This window comes from Rhopalosiphum padi, chromosome 3 (assembly GCF_020882245.1).
Source record: "Rhopalosiphum padi isolate XX-2018 chromosome 3, ASM2088224v1, whole genome shotgun sequence".
NCBI lineage: Eukaryota > Metazoa > Arthropoda > Insecta > Hemiptera > Aphididae > Rhopalosiphum > Rhopalosiphum padi.
Genome location: NC_083599.1, coordinates 8036032 through 8057842, shown reverse-complemented (window position 1 = coordinate 8057842; position 21811 = coordinate 8036032). Strand labels below are relative to the sequence as shown.

General features: G+C 25.6%; 1 protein-coding gene across 2 annotated transcripts; it reads right to left on the bottom strand.

Moving 5' to 3' along the window:
- Positions 1-276: 276 nt before the first annotated feature.
- LOC132926575 (sentrin-specific protease 2-like) lies at positions 277-21302 on the bottom strand. Of its 2 annotated transcripts, XM_060990944.1 has the most exons (4): positions 21085-21302; positions 17680-17744; positions 1717-1783; positions 277-1226 (listed from the first exon to the last, which is right to left on the bottom strand). In XM_060990944.1, the coding sequence occupies exon 4, from the start codon at positions 1211-1213 to the stop codon at positions 368-370; it is 846 nt and encodes a 281-aa protein (XP_060846927.1). In that variant the 5' UTR covers positions 1214-1226; positions 1717-1783; positions 17680-17744; positions 21085-21302; the 3' UTR covers positions 277-367. The 2 variants fall into 2 exon arrangements, 1 of the variants encoding a protein (XP_060846927.1); XR_009661477.1 differs by lacking the exons at positions 277-1226; positions 21085-21302 and adding an exon at positions 17941-18658.
- Between the last annotated feature and the right edge of the window lie 509 nt (positions 21303-21811).

Genomic DNA, 21811 nt, shown 5'->3' with positions numbered 1-21811 from the left:
ATTATAATACATTATTATACATTGAATGATATATTGGTGTCATGACAATTTCTTTAGAATTAATTTATTAATCACATTTTTTTGGTTATTCTTTCAAGAGTGAAATGAAAAATAAAACAATTCAATTGATCGTTATTAATATAATCGTTTGATTCAATAATGATGATAAGTGTCTTCAGATTTAAAAGCTGAAGAGGTACTTACATTAGCGTATTAAAAATATTATTCAGTCTCAAATTTTATGTCGATGACTTGTATTTGTGTTATTGGGTACAATTTCAAGAAGTTAACATAATAATTAATATAACATAATATATTACAATTTTATAAACTATACAAAATGAATATTCGGTAAAAGAGAGTAGGATTAAGGAGTAGGTAACAATACATCATGTAATATTTCATATGTGATCCTGTGTCTTAAAAGTGGAGCATCGTCTTGACTATAATATAATGATTTTCCGAGTAAGACATGTCGGGCATTTGTACAGGTAAATATGCCACAATCATAATTATTGTTCTGCAATGGAGATCTCCCGTGGCGTAATTTCCATTGAAACGGTTTATCATATGGCTTCCTTATAAAGTTGTATGCGTCATTTAAGTAATCCAGCAATAAGCAAATTTCAGATTCATAAAAATTTACTTTTTTACTATTACTATCATACAGAGTTATTGTTTGTTTCTTCATATCCACCACAGTAAAAGTCCAATGAATATCTTGTAGGTTTGTCGGAATAATCACTTTATCAAAATTAAATATATTTTTAACTGTGCCTTTTATTGATTTTGTAGCTTTCTCCATTCCATATATTGCAAAGCAATTTAAAAAAAATGGATCCAAGCTCATTATTGAATGGTCCTTAACACTTTTAGTTAAAAGGGTAAAATAATGATCGATCATGCGATCATTAAGCCATGTTCGTGGATTGAATACATACAATAAATCTTCTATTTTAGAATCACAACATTGTGAAGAATGCAGTAAATCAGTCTTTTGTTTACTACAAATATAATTTACTAGTTCTGTGTAAATCTTCGTATTGTATCCCGGAAAAATTATATTTTGACGATTCGATTTAATATAGGTTATGCGATTTAAATTTATTTTTTCAGACACTGTAGCTATGCTGGTTCCTCCAGAATTTATTTCGACATCACAGTCGTCATCGGTATCGAGGTCAATAACTTCTAAATGAAGATTTTTATCCATATCTTGACTATCACTAAACATAAAAATTGAATATATATGATAAGACTTGATTTTTCAAAGACTGCAAGTTTATAGACAAGGTAAAATGGATAAATTAGAAATTATGAAATTATTTTTGTAATTTTTGAATAAGTTAAAATAATTGTTGTGTTATTATTTTCTATTTTTATATATACCTGAATAATTTGTCAGTAATAAATTTGAAAAAAAAAATTTGGACTATTAGAAAAATTAAAATTATAAACAAGCATAGTTATAAGCATATAACAGTCTACTTTTAAGGTATTCTGATTAAAATTAATAATAATTAAATATTCAACTGGTGGTAAAAATCAGAGCTACGACTATTTTAGAATATCTCTTGTTTATAATGTACTTTTACATTGAAATAATCTAACCAAGAAAACTTAAACAAAATAGGGTACTAATAATTACTTTTACTTAATGTGTTCTTGAGAAACTTGATTATAAATAAATTATATATGAATTTGTAAATCACTTACATTTAAATTTGATGGAAGTGAAGATAATTGAATCGATTTGTCGTTCACAAGGTCTAGCCTGATATACCTATAAAATTAAAAATTGTAATTAATAATTTTAAACAAAAATAAATAAAATATATACTTATATTATCTATGTTTAATTATTCCTTAAATAGATTAAATATATAAGTATTCTTAATTTAGTATTGACCTTAAAACGGTCAATATAATATACCTATCTTCTAAATTTTACAAAGAATAAAAAAATGTCGAAATAAGAATTTCTCAAAGCATCTGATGTTTAAAACAGCTACATTTTGTAGTTTATCATCAAGAGCTAAAGAAAATATAAAATATTATATTGAAAATCTCAATAAGTACCTAACAAAGAAAAAAAACAATGCAATATAATATTTCTCGATTTCCAATAGTAATAAAAGATACCTAGGTATGTATAAAAAAATACACGTTCTTATATTAAAATTCATGCGTTGTCTCCGTCTTACTAATGCACACTATATCCAAATATACGTTCAACATTAACAATTTTATGTATTTGGTTAAGTAGGTATTGGAATAAAATGACCTATTATCAATGTTTAAGGTGAGAATATTATTTGGGATAACTCGTCGGTATTTTACAATATTTTAATTATTAAGCAAGTTATGAGTATGTAAAATATTAATATTTTAAAATGCTTATAAATCACTCAAAAATTAAAGTATCCTAAAAAATCGATGAGAGAACACAGATAATGTACTTACTTTTAAGTTTGATAATAGGTCATTTCACTCTAATATTTATGCTAAAAACAAAAAAATTGGAATTACTGAACGTATAATCTGGTATGGAATGCTTTAGTAATACAACGCATGCGGGTACGACGTCTTCTTAATAATACCTATTAAGTATAGATTTAAATTACTCTAAATTAAATATATACTAACATTATTTATATTTTATATGTTATTAAAATTGTAAAAACGACAATCAACATAGTATAAATCACATTATGGACTATTTGAAAATATTAAATAAGAAATTTTTTATTTTAACACTTCTTATATATTTTCTAAAAGGAATTATGATCATTAAATGGCTAAGTATGTTAGGCTTTTTATTACAATCAGTCTTCAAATGACTAACTAGTTTAATTTTCTAATTTGTAATACCAAACAAGCATTCGGTCTTGACATCTCGTCATTAATGAATTATTTATTCAAATTAATATTTAGCATTAATACATTTTATACCAATTGTATGCTGCAATATACAGCCAATATCAACAAGTAAATGGGATAAATAACCAATGAATAATTCAGTACGTAAATAAAATAATAGATGTTATATTGAAAATAATAATAATGTTTATTATTTAAAAAAACAACTTTGTAACCTATTGCAAATAAATTTGTAGAAATAATAATCAAATACAATTTTACAAAACTTTAATTTCAACTATTAATATTATTATATCTAAAAAATTAGATAAAAAAAAAAAAACTAGCAATATTTATTTTCATACCTATAGCGTATATTATGATATTAAATTTGTTTAATTATTCTATTAAAATATTGTAATAATGTAATGTAGTGATTTCAACAATTAATAGTTTTTTCAAAGCTAATTTTCACATACATACATTCCCTTTCTTCCTCATTCCATTTCAAGAAATACCAACTTATTAGGTATTTATGTTACTGTGAATGTCCGCAATTGGTGAGTGCTGACAACCACCTAGTGAATGTCGACATACATACACTAAATTGGTGAATGTTGAAAAATTAAAATAATATAGACATGTACTATTGGAGTTGACATTTACATTAGTATTTTGGTCAATGTTGACATAGGTTACGGATTCGTACATAATATTATAGTATTGTATTATAGAGTATAGACAATAATATAAAATAGAAATTATATGTTTATTTATAAATATTAACAATTAATTTTATTGATTATGATTATTATTATTGGACAGTATAAGGTTTGTGATTAAATATTTTCTTACATAAGGGACATAAAAAATATTTGACATTATTCTTAAAATATTTTTAACTATTCAAAAGTTTGTACAAATTATCTGTTTATAGCATAAAATATAAAAACTTCTGTACTATATAGCTAATAGCTATATTATGTTATATGATACGATAATATTTATATTTTATTTAAATAATCTAATTGATTGTTGAAAAAACCTTAGCCCATGTAAAAAAAATATTTGCCTCACTCTGCCACCCCTGGAAAAAAATTCTAATGCCGTACTTGCAGCTCTGATAATATTACCCCCCCCCCCCCCCATTTTCACAATACAGAGAGGTCCAATAATGACTATTTCAGTATTATTTAAGTTTTTAACAATGTATAAAAAAATCAAACACATTTTTACGTATACAAAAATTAAATAAAACAAATTTAGTTTTTTGTAGTTACTTAAAAAAGAATTCTTATAGAAATTTTAATTTTAAACTAAAATAATTATTGATAGCAAATGTTGAACACGATATAACAATAAATAAATCAGTAATCAAAAAACAATATTAAATACATATATCTAATTATTAAGTTAAACGTTTATAGTTGTTGAATGTTGAAGTTATTTTCAATTTAAATACAATAAAATTGTCTTAAATATGTGTACAATTTGATAAAAGATCCATTAACATTTGGAATAATTCTTTTTTTATTACGAAATAGAAATATATTAAAAATAGTGGAGATTTTTTATAAATGTTGTTTATAAAATATTTAGATTCAATAATACTATTACTAATAAATATTAAATTTAATCAAAACAAAGAGACATCTTTTAAAATGTGTCGGTATAAAGTTATTTAATTGAAACAAAATGAATATTTTAAAATACTTCAAGATATTAAAAATCATTATTTAAAATTTTTTGTGCCATTCTACTTGTTTCCGTATTCTTCGAGTTCATATAAATATTTCATATTTAATACCAAATAGTGATTTTATAATTAGTTTAAAAATAATTAACATACTATTCTACAATATTAGAAAGAACCTATATTTAGTAAATTAAAAGTTATACATATCAATTTCCATACTGTGCATACATTTGTTAAAACTGATCTTTTAGTAATATTGAAAAATCTCAAAGAAAATAGTAAAAAGCATAAGTCAAAGTCAACGGTCAAATTATAATTCTACATTTATTGAATATTATTACCAAACGTCCATATTTATAAAATATTTAAATTTAGTAATACTATTAATAATATATATTAAATTTAATCGTAGCAATGAGACATCTTTTAAAATATGTTGGATTAAAGTTATTTTATTGAAACAAAATGAATATTTCAAGGTATTAAAAATCATCATTTAAAATTTTTTATTTCATTTGGTTTAATTTATTATATTGGCAATCAAAATCAAAAACGTACTTTAGTAACCTAATTCTATAAATAGAATGTGAATTTATTGTTAAAGATAAACAATATGTCTACTAATATATATTAAATTATCACCTAAAAATGTTTGCAGGATTTATAGTTAATACTATGCACAGAATAAAGATATGGATTCCCTAACAGTACACAAAACAACATAATATATGTAAGATGTAACAGAAATATAATAATTATTATACTAGCTAAATAATAGTTACATATAAAAATTTACTAGAAATAATACTGTTACTGTTACTGTGAAATGTTACTGTTAAGGACCTATGTCCTATGTAGTTACACTTCTGATACATAGGAATATACAACAGGAATGCTATTGTCGATTACCAAGGCATAACTAAGCATGAATTTGTAACAATTATATTAAACCATATTTCAAAGTATAGATGATATTATTATATAGATTAACATCTATATATGTTTACAGTATATAACTTTTTGTCGCTAAAAATCTATATTGCAGTAAATCAATTATGTTATAATACTGGTAAAAATGAATGACTTAATTTGTACTATTTGATTCAAATATAGTTAGACATACATATTCACCTTATTATTAAGTACTATTTAAAAAAGAAGTATGTATTTTTACTAATTTTGAGTGTTCTGGCACATTGTTAATTCAAGCATTGTATATGCCAATATACAGCCAATTCGACAAGTAAATGGGATAAATAAAAGTAGTTTACTAAATAAATAAAATAATAGATAATATATTTGGTAATAATAATAATGATTATTATTTCAAAAAAACAACTTTGTAACCTATTGCAAATAAATAATAATGAAATAAAATTTTACGAAACCATAATTTCAACTACTAATAGTTTTATACTAATAAAATATGGATAATTTAATATTATATTATTTATCATTTTTATTGGTTTTAAAAATAGTGAATGTGAAAAGGCTTGATAAACTATAAATTATTGAAGAAATCCAATGACTATTTCAATATTATTTAAGTTTTATTCAATATAAATAAGTAAATTAATAGAATGAATATTACGTTCAGTGTCTAAATATTTTTATATTTACATATAATAAACCCCATAATCACTTTTACAATATCTACAATACATTTTTATAAAATCGCTCCACCACTTCTAGTGGTCTCAATATTTTTAAGAAGGTTGATACTTTATTGCTAACGTTATTCTAACTGTAAATAATTATCTGAATAAATCATATTTGTACAGTTGTACTTAATGGAGATGACAACACCGACCGAGTGATCGACATGAGTATATTTCTTAAATTATTTACTCATCACATAATATTAACAATTTATGTCATAGGTTTAAGTAGCATAGTTTTTTTTTTTGATCACGTTGAAAATATAATTTCCCATACTGTGCAAACATTTTTAAAACTAATATTTTAGAAATATTGAAAAAAAATTCAAAGAAAATAGTGAAGGGTATTAGTAAGTCATTGGTAAAATTATAATTCTACATCTATGAAGTTTATTACCGAGTGCCAATATTTATTACATATATCGATTCAATATTGACCTAAATAAAAACTTAACTCAATAAAAACAACGAGACTTCTTTTAAAATATGTTGTTTGTGCCCCAGTAAAGTTATTTAATTGGAAAAAAATGAATATTTTGAAATACTTCAAGATATTAAAAAACCATTATAATTTAAATAATTTAAAAATAATTGTTCAGTTTGGTATGATTTAGGATTATTGACAATCAAAATAAAAAATGTACATTAATTACTTTTCCCCCTTCTCTGAATAACAGTTTTTATATTTTAATTTTTTGTCTTAAACATTCATTTAAATCATTTGATTCAGATTATAAGGTTTTTACTTTTTTGAAAAATGAAGGGTTTATTTATAGAACTAAAGAAATGACCATTAAAAACCAAAAAATGCCAGCTCATAGAACTAGGAAAATAAATAAATAATAACTACAGGTGTTTTGATGCCATTAAAATTTCAATTCAAAACCTTTTTTTGAATAAAAAAACTTATTTAAATCTACTCTAAAATAAATTACTTTTCTACAACAAAATTATTATATGCTTACTAATTTTTTGTAAGTAACCATGAAGAGAAAAAATTTAATTATACCTGGGAAAACTATTAATAGCTACCTTATATACTTTGTATAGATGATTTTTAAATAAACAATCCTCCCGGGTCCAATTTTTCAAAACATTCTATCTATAACTTGTATTATCTACTCCCATGTTTACCAATGGAAGAATTCAGATTAGAAAATACTTTTTATGCTACTACATTAAAGTCCAGACATTTAAAGGTTAAGGCTATGAAATATGTTTCGAATGTCTTATATAAGAGTTGGAAGATTTATAATTATATGGCATAGATATTGATTGTGTTAACCATATAACTGTTTAAATACATTTTGTTTTATGTTTATTCACTTTTATGTTTTATATTTTATATTATTATTTCTGCAGATTTTGTAGAGCTTCTAAAACGATTAACAGCAATCAAGTAGCTGCAATGATTTAGAACACTTGTTGAGTTGAGCACTACTAATATTACAATTCAGATATTTTAGATTTAAATTTTAAAGGTGTTGTTCAAGAATCATTATTTAATAGCATTCCACCTTTCCATGTTGTAAAAAATTACTATAATATATTATATTATATTACATTACATATATATTTGATACATTACATATTATCATCAATTATTTGAAAATAATATTTTGAAATTGATACTTTGAATTTACGGTAATCAAATGTCGATTATGGACTTAAAATAATAGAAAATAAATCACCATAAAGAGATGGTATATCTTAAAAAAAAGAAATTGAAAATGCCAGTTAGGGAAAATTTGAATTTTATTATTAATATTCCAATTATTGAAGATTTCATTCCTTCAGATGATTTACTGTTTTCTTATATTATATTTTTATTATTATTTCATTATATCAATTAATAAAAAAAAATTTTAATTTAAAAATACTATGTACGTTATAATAAGATTTATCAAAAATTGTTTTTACATACATCTTTAAAATGGAATTAATTTTCGGATATAATTAAGTTATGGTAATAATATTTTTCATTTCAGGGTATTAATGTTGGATAGTTTAAGAATTATATAAATTTTAAATTTAGCCATTAATAATATTTATAATTTTTTTATTTAATAAAAAACATAAATGGAAATAATAATTCAAATACATTTATACAGTAATATAAATTAATTAAATATTATATATTGCATAAATTAATTTAATAATTAGTATGCATAAAAGCAATAAGAACGTTTCATTGATTTACCGAATCTATACTTTGTTGAATTAATAATCCGTAAACATTTAGTGCAATATAGTTTTATAAAATCGCTTACTACTTCGAGTGGTCTTAATATATTTTAAAAGGTAGAGGCATTATTGCTAACGTTATTCTTACTGTAAATAATTATCTGAATAAATCACGGTGCTATCGACACAACACATATTTGTACAGTTGTACTTATAGAAGATGACAACACCGACCGAGTTGTCGATAGGAGCCGAATAACAATGGTTTAGACCCATCTTACTGACACAAGTTAAGAATTCAGATATAATAAAAGAAATTCTTCGCCTCCTCGGTACTGGTCGTTTTGTATCGGTCAGTGTGACAAGACAATCCCGCAACGTGGACCCCCTTACGAGTGTGCACACAGCGTTAAAAAATGTCTACTATCTACCCAATATAATAATAAAATACCTATAGTCTGTCCAGTGAGAGAACGCGCCGATTCTGAAAATCCCCCCGCGTCACCATACTATTAAAACTGGTTCGCTTATGAATGGGTATCATTGGGAAATGCACAGAAAAACTGATTTTGGTCGGTTTGCAGTGTCTCTCGGTGGACAGATTATACAAAAAATAATATACTCGTAATGTACTATGAACCTACACGTCCTTATGATATTTAAACAAAAAACAACCTTAAACGTATATTCTATTGCAAAACATTTAAACGTAAATATGTACAATGTATAACTATACTAATATCGACGAAAGCTACTAAACATATGACTAATAAATTATGTGCAATTATTTTTAAAATCGTTCACAGTTAATATTATATTAAACTAATAAATACTGATTAAAGCAGATTTTTTTAAACGTAAAATGAGCACGTTATGCGATAGTAAGACGAATGCTACAAATGTAGTTGTCGAATACGATGTACCTACTTTTAAATGATTTAAAAATAAAATAATAAACAGCTGATTAAAAACAACTAAAAAAGTATGATGAATTTGTAAAAGAAATAAATAAAATTTGAATTATAGTAAATTATTGTTAAAATATTATTATATAATATAATAATGTTCATTATTGTTTATGTAAAATGTTTTACGGAACTATGCCCAACGACAAATAATGCAATTGCAAATGCTACATTATATAAGCCGATTTTCAGATAATAAGTAAACAATACAATAATTATAATAAAGATAAATAATATTAATAAACCGATAAAAAATAAAGATATAATACTCACGAAAATAAGTACACGTGTGGACTCTTGTATTGCAAAGAAAATAGGTAGTGTTAAACTGTTAAAGTACGGCATGCGTATGATGAACCGCTGCCGTACCTTCTCGTTTACCTGCAGCTCTGCGGTGTAGCGATTTTTGTTACTACGAAGGACCATCCTTCGGGACGGCGGCGCGAATACAGGTAGGGATGACACGAGTGGGAAAATATACTTATTTTATGACACAAGGGAAAAAAATATTAAATTTTTTACCATAAATTAGAAAGCAAACGTATTATACTTTATCACGAAAATTTATAATTTGTCCAAAAAACCATTCTCATTTTTGTAAGTGCTTAATTTCAAGCACATTAAATGTACTGTTTAAAATAAAATCGTCGGTGTAGAAAAAAGTGATTTAAATTTAAATATGTCTAAAAATGTATTAAATGGCATATAAATGTGTAAAATATCCCTAAAATCAAAAATAACTCGAAAAATGCAAAATAAAATTTCAAAACTAGCATTGTGAAATAATAAAACGTATTTGTTTCTTACTCTAATTTTTTATGACTGTGCATAACGCTACAGGTTCTCTGCCGTCTGCCCTATTACTTATTATGAAACTGCAGTTTCATGAACGCTAGTAAAGTACTTTTTAATTCAGTAAAATAAAAAATATCAATTTTAAAATTGGTTATTTATTTATAATTTTATTAAAATATACATTGACACTGAAATAAAATATGAAATATAAAAACAAAAATATTAAGAGGACGTCGCCCCCGCATGTGTTGTCTCCGTCTTAAACACTTACGACAAAGTAAATTTTCACTCACCACTTTTAGAGTAGCGTGCTTTATGTTTTGATATTAGTGCGAATTGACCTATTATCAAACTTTTAGGCAAGAGCCAAGAACATTATCTGTATTGTCTCGTTGGTTTTTTACGGTATTTTAATTTTAGGTGAGATATAACTATGAAAAATATTAAATAATTGAAAATACTCATAATTCACTTAAAAGTCAAAATATCGTAAAAACCAATGAATAAAGAAATCACAGATAATTTTCTTACCTAAAAGTTTAATAATTGGTCAATTCACTCTAAACTAAAAGCACGCTATTGAAACTGATGAACGAAAATGTACTAAATCGTACGTGTGTAAGACGGAGACAACACACGTGGGTGCGACGTTCTCTTAATATTTTATATTTAATTTTAGTATCGATGAATATTTTAACACAATTATAAATAAATACCCAATTTTAAAATTGAATTTTTTTAATTTACTAAATTTGAAAAGTACAAAACCAGCATTCAATTTCATAAAAAGTAGGGCAGAGAACCTCTAGCTGCTAGAGTTTATCATTTGCGTATTTGTTTTGCACAGTCATTAAAAATCACAGTATGAAACAAATATTTCACAATGCTAGTTTTGAAATTTCATTTTGCATTTATCGAGTCCTTTTTGTTTTTATGGATATTTTACACATTTATATGCTATTTAATACATTTTTAGACATATTTAACTTAAATCGTTTTTTCTACGCCGACGTTTTTACTTTAAACAGTTCAGTCAATATGTTTGTATAACAATTAATTTATTTTAAGTTACTTCATTGGAAATACGCTGAATTACCGGCGTACGTTTACGTACTAATTTTATTATTTCTTGCATTTCATTTCTTTTTTTCTTTCGTTTTATTGATATTTTTGACAATAAAACGGTATGATGTAAGTACAAACACGATACAATGGGTACAGTGGGTACAAATGTATAAAAATTTAGGTAATAAATAATAATTAAGAATAATTTTTTCTCAAATAAAGTAATAAATAAGTTAAAAATATTAGCCAAATATTATGTGTTATTACTGCTATTAGTGAACCAAGACGATCACATTTCGAGTATTATTTACCGCAATATATTAAGGGGTGGCGTCGCTTCACTTGCTTCACCCACAAAACCTATACTGCATTTTTTAAATTGATATACACATATTAAAATAAAATTACATTTTACTGCTTATTTTATTGCATTTTTGTATGTTTATTTTTTTCAATAATATTTCATGATAATGTCGGACTGAATATATTTTAAAACTTATTTGCTAAAAAATATGTTCTTATAAAAACTTTGCCAAAATAAAATAATAAAGAATTTTGATAATTATATGTAAATGAACTTCTGGGCCCTAGTAATGATAAAAAATAAATTAAGTTAATGTAGTCACTGACTGTATTTTTTATGCGATATTTTGCCAATTTACAAGCGATGAAACATTTCCTCTATGTTTTTCACTTTGTTGACGTGTTGGTGTAGGCTAAGCTCAAATGAAGATGAACATTTATATAACAGATTCAGAACAATATTTTATTATTTTAAATTCATATCAAATTATCAATATACTAATATTACTAATACATTTACGATATTTATAACATTGTACCATAATAGTACCTATAATAGTAAATTACTATTTCTAAGTAGGTAATCTGTCACAGACGGTGGCTTTTTGTGGTGGAACGGTAGTGGTGTAGGAACGCGTCCATATGCGGCAAGCGACCATACAAGTCACCGCCACACCGTCACGCGCGCTAACGATTCAGAACGTGTATTTTATTTTATTATTAACTCATAACTGATATTTATACAAATTAACCTGATTTTCATAAACACACTAAAACATGATTTTATATTATATTAGCAAACGTATAGTAGTATAGTGTTGTAATGTTGTATATATAATGGAATATACGAGGCGGGAGTCAACAAATACTGATTCGACAAAAATTAATTATTAAATTGTCAACGGCGATGACGGAAACGGAGCGATCGGGCAGTCGTGGTGTGTTACGGCTGACAACTGTTTTATTAATTTTTCCTAATATCTTTAAATTATTTCGTTGTGTTATTATATGTTTATTTTATTTCAATTAATATAACTTTGTTTTTTTTTCTCATATCGAGGTACGCACCCAAGCGTTTGTGGCGAGGAAACACTTTAGTAGAAAATAGCAAGACACTATAATACCTTATTTCTCTTCCAGTACTCGTTATCGTGGTCAGTTGAGAAATAGTACGATTTTGTCCAGGTTAAAGAGATCTCACTCTCAAACATCCAGTACTCGTTATCGTGGTCGGTTGTTTGAGAGTAAAGCAACCTTAGAGTTGTAACGTACAGGTAAACCCTGCGAGGTCTTATTAAATTGTCCTTTGCGTAGTACTCGTTATCGTGGTCACCAAAGGATTGTTGAGTAAGCGCTCACCGCAGGTGTCGATACTACTTGTTTGACGGTTTGGGAATCGGATACCGAGATACCTATTTTATACGTAAACCATCGCGTGACGTATACGACAATAGTACTATAGTGATAGTCACATATGAATTTAAGTGGTACCGTTGTCTATTATGCTAGTTAGACTGTATTCTAATTATTATGTGATGGTAATTAAACTTAATTTAAAATAATCGGTATAAATTTCAAAATTTTCAAAGACGATTACATTATTTTATTATATAGGTACTTTTATCATTGTAATAATACGATTATATACCATAATAAATACATAATTTCTTGGCCACTTAAGATTCGTTAAAGTTTTTAAAAAAAAAAGTGTGAGCAAGTGGGTATTGCTCTGTTGTATAGTAGAGATGAAGAGTAGGCCACTATTATAGATGTGTTAAACTTGAATGCAATGACAGCCGACAGGTATCATTGTATACTAAAAACGATTCTGAACGGAAATAATTTGTCAGTCTAGGATAATTAGTAGCATATATTGTTATAACGCAAAAATAAAAGAAAAGAAAAAAATAAAGAGAAAAAATAATTTAGTTATAAGTGCTGGAGAATATAGTTACCTATCAGATGTTTATATTAAAATTATTTAAATTTACGCTATTAACTTCCTCCCGATGGTCGAAGGGCTCTCGAGATCGTGATTCGAGAATATGATCAAATACACCGTAGTAATAAAACGTATAAAAGCAGAATTATACAAATTAACGCAAATAAAATTATGCTCATGCACCTTACCTTATTCGCTGTTGAATTCGTTAACCTATAGTTGTCTTAATAAAACTAGAAAGTGTTAATCACACGGATCCAAATAAAAAACAACACTGAAGTATTTCGTTGAAATGAAATTGGTTCAGTTGTCGTTCGCAGTATCCGGTGTGGTGGGTGTGTATGGTGTTCATGCACTCTTGAAGGATACATAGATATATTATTTAAGTGGTTGGAGCTCATGCACTCTTAAAAAAAATATTAAAAAAAATAATAAAATAAAATAAAAAATAAAATAAAAAAAAATATTTTAATAATAATTATAATAATTTCGAAAAATAACTATATGCTGTGGCTCTATGGGGCTTAGATTTACAAAATGAAATCTATGAAAATTATTTTCAATTAGTATTAATACAATTTTTTTTTTACAGTAAAATTAATGTTATTTTAAATGAAGTGGTTAAAATTGAAAAAAAAACATGTTTATGTGATGGTAAATCATATAAAATAAAAAGAAGGAGTTACAGATTGAAACGTGGACCCAATCAAATTCTTGCGGTAACCAGAATAAACACAAGATTAATGTTTATCGTAAAATGGAAAAATTCAGAGGATGAGGTGGATTTAATTGACTCCGAGGAATTTAATAAAAAATGGCCCAACTTGGTATTGGAGTATTATCAAGCCCGACTAATTTACACATCACCAAGTGGTGAACAACGGACGATGAGATAAACCTAAGGTAAATCTGGAGCCATATAATCACTTAAGTATTTAAATTTGTATATAAAATTGTTTTGTATGAACTTATTTATTAATGTATTTATAATTTAATCTTATTGTCGTGGTCAATCACTATGACGTTGTCCTAATAAACACATTTAATAGGTATAGTACAGTCAAGTACCTATCAAAGTAATACTTCCATTTTTATGCATGATTATTAACTTTACTTTTAACATAGTTATGTAATCGCGATTATAATGTAGCTATATCGATAGTGTACTACAAATACTACAAGCATTCAACATATTAAAACTAATAATTAAGTTAAGTTTTTATAACTAGGTATATAATATCAATTTTTACTCTTCAAACAAAGATTTAAAACTGTGAATGCTAGAAATTGTTAAAAAAAAAAAATTTAATGAATTTTAGAAGATTTCAAAAAATACAAATAATACTACACATTTATGCATTGAGAACCTTAAAATATACATCTCATGTTCACTTAGAATAATAAAAAATATGTTCTTATTCCAAATACTGTACACTGATTCTTTAATAAATTTAAAACCATTTTATTTTGGTTAAAATTTAAAATTTGGTCATAGACATCAACTTTAGACAACTTAGGTATAATGTAAAGAAATTGGTTAATGATATTTTTGATTATAAAACATCATTAAGTTAAATAAAATTACCTTTTCCAGTTATGAAACATTTACATGGGAAAAACTGCATGACCAAGTAAACAAATAAATCGTTAAAAGCAATCTTTATTTTAGAATTATATTAAAAAAATTAGTTACTCGCCAATAATCAAAAAAATTTAAATATCAAGATTTAAACAATAATAAATTACTTTTGTATTATATTTTTGATAAATCTTTCCTAGATATGTGAATTATATCTTCTAATATGATGTAACTATAAAATGCATCATAAACTTTTTTCCGTGCATTCTTTGCTAAATAAATCTTTACTTACCCTTGTCACTGCATATGCTTATGAAAAATAAAAATGTATGCAGGCTGGACAAATATTGAATTAAAATACTTAACATGTTTGCTTATTTTACTTACATTAAATATTTCATAGAATTTTGTATAAGATTATGAATGATTGTATATTATTATAATTATATATTTTATTATTTTTTTTGTTTCACATCCTGAAAATGTTGTATATTTTGAAAATTAATATTAGCTGTATATATGTATTTAATTTAATAATGTAAATAATTTTATAATTTTATCAAATGTATTGAAATTTTAATATTAATTAATAAACCAAAATAAATTTTAAAAGTTGTCTAAAAGAATTTGTATTTATTGTTTTAATACACTTAGTATTTTGACAATATAACTAGTTTACAAGTTTATAGATTGATAATGTTATACAATATAGAAGTATCATTATTTACAAGAATTATAAGGATTTTTAATAATTAGTTGTGACAGGCATTGTAAATTTAAATGTTTTTAATTATTTAATTGGTTCTCTTGAGCTTTATAGAAAGACATCTTGAAATAATTGTTATTTTAGTCTAGGGCTGATGGTTATATTTCTGATTTTATGGTGGAGAGTAATTGTTTCTAAGAATGCTAAATTGACCGGAACACATTGGAATAGAGTTCTGGTTCATAATATTGGTTTTTGCATCAGTTCCGATTAGTTCAATTAAAATTTAAGTATTTTGTAATGGAAATGTATTAAGTAAATATTGAAAAAATAAAGAAAATTACTACTGGGTAAGATGTTTTCAACAGTATCACAATCAAAGTGATTAAAATTATTTATTATTATTTTTATAAAAAAAAAACTGCATGCAGATACATTGGACATGTACATGTCTTATGGCTACTGACTAATTTACATGAACTGCCCTACAGGTAGTTCATACCGTCTTGGTAATAATTTCCGTGTCACACTAAGTTTAGGTGTAGGTATTAGGTACATAATATTATTGTGATACATATACACATTGTCATAAATCTACAGGTGGTTAATGAATTAAACTGATAACCACAGTCACTATCAATAGCATATTCTGAATACTCTGTCTATCAATTACATATATATATATCGAATAATTTTGATTGTAAGAGGTGACAATGTCTAAATAAAAAATTATACTATATTTAATGTCATTGTCATACCTACTAAATGTAATTATCAAATTATTTTTTAATTAATTGTCTATTAAAAATTAAATAATGTGTTCTCTTAGAAAAAAATAACTATCTTTATATTAAGGTCAGCATTCATTCAGCAACATTAATCCACTCATGGTTCCTCACTACTAGATATTAGATATAGCAATCTTTAATCAAATTTCAATTACCTATTACTTATTTTTTAGATTATTACCTTAAATATATGATACTAAATAAACTATAGGTTACCTACCTATATATATATTAATAAATTAATTTTCACTAATACCAAAAATTATTTTACGCTAGTTGTAATGCCCCTAGCTCATCATAATATCACAATCACATACTATAATTTTTTCAAATGGTCAAAAACCATCTAATTAAGTACACCCAACACTAAACAAAGATTTTTATATTTAGAATTGTAATTTAAATAAATAAAATAAGTATTTATTAGAAATACAGGGGCGGACTGGGACCCAATTGGCCAACTGTTCTGCAAAAAAAAATTGTCCCTAGCGTAAAGCATTATCACACCTAGTGTACAAAAACATTTTTACCTCTTTTTTTTAGTTCTCAAATTATTAATTAAATAAAATATATTTATATTTTTGGATATACTGTTATTTAATTTTGATTCTCCTTAAAATGTAATATATATACTGAAAAATTCAATTTTTTTTTTTTTACTGATGTATCCAAAAATAATTTATAATAAGTTTTTTTTTTTAATTATTAAATATAATGAAATTGGTATATATAGTTTTTATTTTAAATCACTGTTTAATAATATGAATATAAACATTGTTTATATAAATTTAAAAAAAAACTAGCAAACAAACTAACAAATGTTATTATAGCTCATACATAAATTATTAATTAATATATCTGGAGTATAATAATTACATACCTAATAAACAATTTCAAAAAGTAACTATTTAATAAACGAAATAATGTTAACATATAATAATTATAAAATATGTTCCTCAACCTTATGTATCTAATGAGTTGTTGACAATTAATTATTTTTTAAATTATAAATTAAGTATGACAAATTATTTTACATGTAGGTACTTACTAATAAAATAATAATTAAATTAAATAATGTATACACGATATAATAAGGAAACATATAATAAGTAATATATAAATTAAAAAAGTTAACTCACCAAAGAATTTTCTCTTACTGCTACAATTAAACAACTTTGGTGTTTTGGTTGCGTTACACAATCATCTAAATATTGAGAATACAATAGTAAAAAGTAATTAGATATGTACGATACTAATAATATTAAAAGAAAAATGATTTCAGTAAACCTGTTAAACATATTATTTTATAGATTATTAGATTTTATTTTAATCTGCAATTTAATATTAAAATATATGACGTAATATAAGTAGGTATGGTATACTCAATTTTTTATACTTACCAACGAATATTTTGTTAATGTGCATGTAGTGACCGATCCAATGATATATTTTTTTATTTTAGCTCATTGGCAATAGCCTGCAAATTTTTCAGTTTTTTTAAACGAACCTTTTCAGCTCGGCCCTTTGGTTTTATTTCCATAATGCATTATTATGTATATTATGTGTTTATTTAAGAGGACGTCTCACCAGTCACCCGCATGTATTGTCTCCGTCTTACACACGTAAGATATGGTAAATTTTCGTTCACCAGTTTCACTAGTGTGCTTTTAATTTTAATATTAGAGTGAATTGACCTATTATAAAACTTTTAGGCAAGAACATTATCTATGTTCTCTCGATAGTTTTTTACGGTATTTTAATTATTAAGTGAATTATGAGCATTTTAAAATACTTAATAATTTCATCCTAATAACTCACCTAAAAATTAAAATATCGTAAAACCCAACGAGAGAACACAGATAATGTTCTTGCCTAAAAGTTTGATAATAGATCAATTCACTCTAATATTAAAACTAAAAGCACACCATTGAAACTGGTGAACAAAAATTTACCATTTCGTACGTGTGTAAGACGGACTAGACTGAGACATCCTCTTAAGTATTAAATCATAGCTGTATTTAATTCTACACTAAGTAAACAAATTATTTCATACGCGAGGTTAGGTGCACGACACTACGACAAACACAGAAATCAGAATCAGTATTATAATAGATTCAATCATACTGTCCATAGTATCATAGCTCAGTAATAATATTGTAAATTGTGATAACTATTTTAGGAATATGTTTCCCGGTATTCGCCGGCGGTGGTCGACTGCTGATAGCACAGCGATATATATGTATATATTTTATATCATACAGACAATAATATTAATACTCCGTTTCGCGAGTGGAGGTAAACTAGTCGCACATCCATCTCATCTGCCGCCGTCAATAGCGCGTAGGCCAAATTTCTTCCGCTCTTTGCCGTCCGACGGTTACGTATGCGAGCGGATCGATGCCGACCGAAAGCTTTACGATCGTGACCGAACAGACGACAGTGGTGTGAGACTGTGAGAAGCGCATCGACCAACGATGAAAAACGTGTAGATAATTGGTATAGGTCTCATTAAAAACGGACTATAGCATATTGCGTGATATCATTAAATTCAATTATATATTATTACTATAGATTGCTCAGTGGCAATGCTCATTGTTATAGAAAATAATAATAATATGTTGCACGAGAGTTGAGTTCAATCGAGTGCCAATAGATGGCGAATTAGGTAACGATATAATAATTTATACTCTATAATACATATTTTATTATATTGTTTTATTTTTGGTTGCGATCTAACGATCACGACGATCATAATACAAATTACAATGTTGTAACTTTTTTATTTATCTCACCACGCACCAAGCGCAATTGTGTAAATGGCTAATGGCTAACTCGGATACTATAATAATATTTATTGTTTATTAATAATTGATTTTATTGATAAAAAGTACCTATACAAGTACATAATATATTATAGTACGATGGTCAGATATGATGTAACTATAAAATGCTCCATAAACTTTTTCCTTGCATTCTCTGTTAAACAAATCATTACTTACTCTTGTCACTGCATATGCTTATAAAAAATAAAAATGTATGCAGGCTGGACAAATATTGAATTATAATACTTAACATGTTTGTTTATTTTACTTAGTTTAAAAATTTCATAGAATTTTGTACAAGATAAAGAATATTTGTTTGTATATTATTATAATTAGGTATATATTTTATTATTTTATACAGTTTCAGATCCTGAAAATTTTGTATTTTATAGAAAATTAATAGCTGTATTTATAGTTCATCTTAATAATGTAAATCATTTGATAATTTTATTGTAATTTTAATATTATTATTTAAAATGAATTTAAAAATTGTCTTTAAGATTTTTTTTTATTTATTGTTTTATTAAGAGGCCATTATGGTAGCGAAAAATCGACCGTAAAAACATGCTTTCGTACTTCCCATTTTCCTCAGCTCTCGATAGTCGTAGAAACATGATTTATACACCAAAATAAACCTGAGAAATTCCTCTAGACGACTTCGTGCCATTTTTTATTTATTGTTTATTTAATACTCTTAGTATTTTTACAATATAACTAGTTTATAAGTTTATAGATAGGCAATGTAATACAATATAGAAGTATCGTTTTCAACAATTAAACGGTTTAAACAAGAATTATACAGATTTTTAAATATTAGTATAGTGATGTCTTTATATAAAAAGACAACTCGATGTAATCGTGATTTTAGCCTAGGCCTGTTGATTATATTTACAATTTTATAGTGGTGTAATATTGATTCTATGTTCAATCAATATACATAATACATTATTTCAACGTCCATTTAATTGTATGTACCTACTTACTTAAAAGCAGTATTGTATTCATTGCCATTGGGTTAACTGTCCACTACTTTTTTGTAACTGTTTACCTATGTTTGATTTTCAACATAATAGTTTAACCATTTTAAAGAACAAGATATTTTATCATTAATAGTCTAAAGTGAATCATTAATAGTCTAAAATGAAGTGTACAGGCCGGGATCGTATAACTAATAATATGATAATGATTTTATATGATATAATATGCGCGCCTCGGTCACCAAAATACTTAGGACGCTCTACACATCGAGTGACCAATGTGTGTTAATGTCTTATACCAGGCGTGCTCAACCCGCGGCCCGCGGGCCGGATCCAGCCCGCAAAGGTGTTCCAACCGGCCCGTGACCATTTTATAAAAATTAGAAATTTGTATAGGTGTAAAAAAAAATTATTATTTATAAAAAAATGTATTTTATTAAGTTTTTAAGAAAATATTTTACAATTTTTAATTTTTATATAAAAAAAATGCATTAGATTTTAGAATATTAATATAAATAAATTAGTGTAATAGATGCTACCTACAAATAAATAAATAATTTAATAATTTAAGTATATAGATTTTAGAATATTAATAAAAAAAAAATTAGTGTGAAATTTGGGCTTGTTAACAAAGAAGATCTAAGATTCCCTAAAAATATAAATTTAAGCATTTATTTCTACACTTAGTTAGCGAAATACCTAAATACCCTCTTCAGAAAAATAAAAAAATATGATAAATATTTACCTTCACAATTGACGTAATTGTTTTGATGTTTACTTTCTTAATGTCTTTTAATATTAAATTTTTTAAATACCGCCACAGTTTCGTAGCATATCAAACACATAGCTTTATTTCGATACTCGATAAAAAATAACTTAGACTCCAATTATCATTAAAAACACGGCATTCGGTATCAATTTTGCGCTTTTTATTTTGAGACATCTTAATGTGAACCTACAATTTCTAATGACGAAAATAAACTAACAACTACAGCGTGGAAATATTGAGAACTTTAAATACATACGATTTGAGTCATAAATTCGATAAGTGAACAAAGATAATATTATATCGGATATAATATATCCGATAAAATGTACAATAGATATACCTATGACTAGTCTATATTTTATCGAAATGAACATAAAAAAAACCCGTGAAGCATATACGGCCCGCAGTATAAATATAAATTTTGAATGTGGCTCGCAAGTTGAAAAAGGTTGGGCACGCCTGAGTCTTATACACTTATACTGTAATGTGTATATTTGTAAATAGCATTCAACAGGAAGTGGACAGGTTTGCCGAGAAAAACCTGCGAGTGCTAGTGTGTGGGCGGTATGTGTTTGTAGTATGTATCATGTGTTTATATTTGTGTGTGTGAACTTAGACTACTAAAACTGATGAGTAACTAAATAAAATGGTAACTCAGTAGTTATAGTCAAAATAAATGTATATAATATAATAAAATTAATAA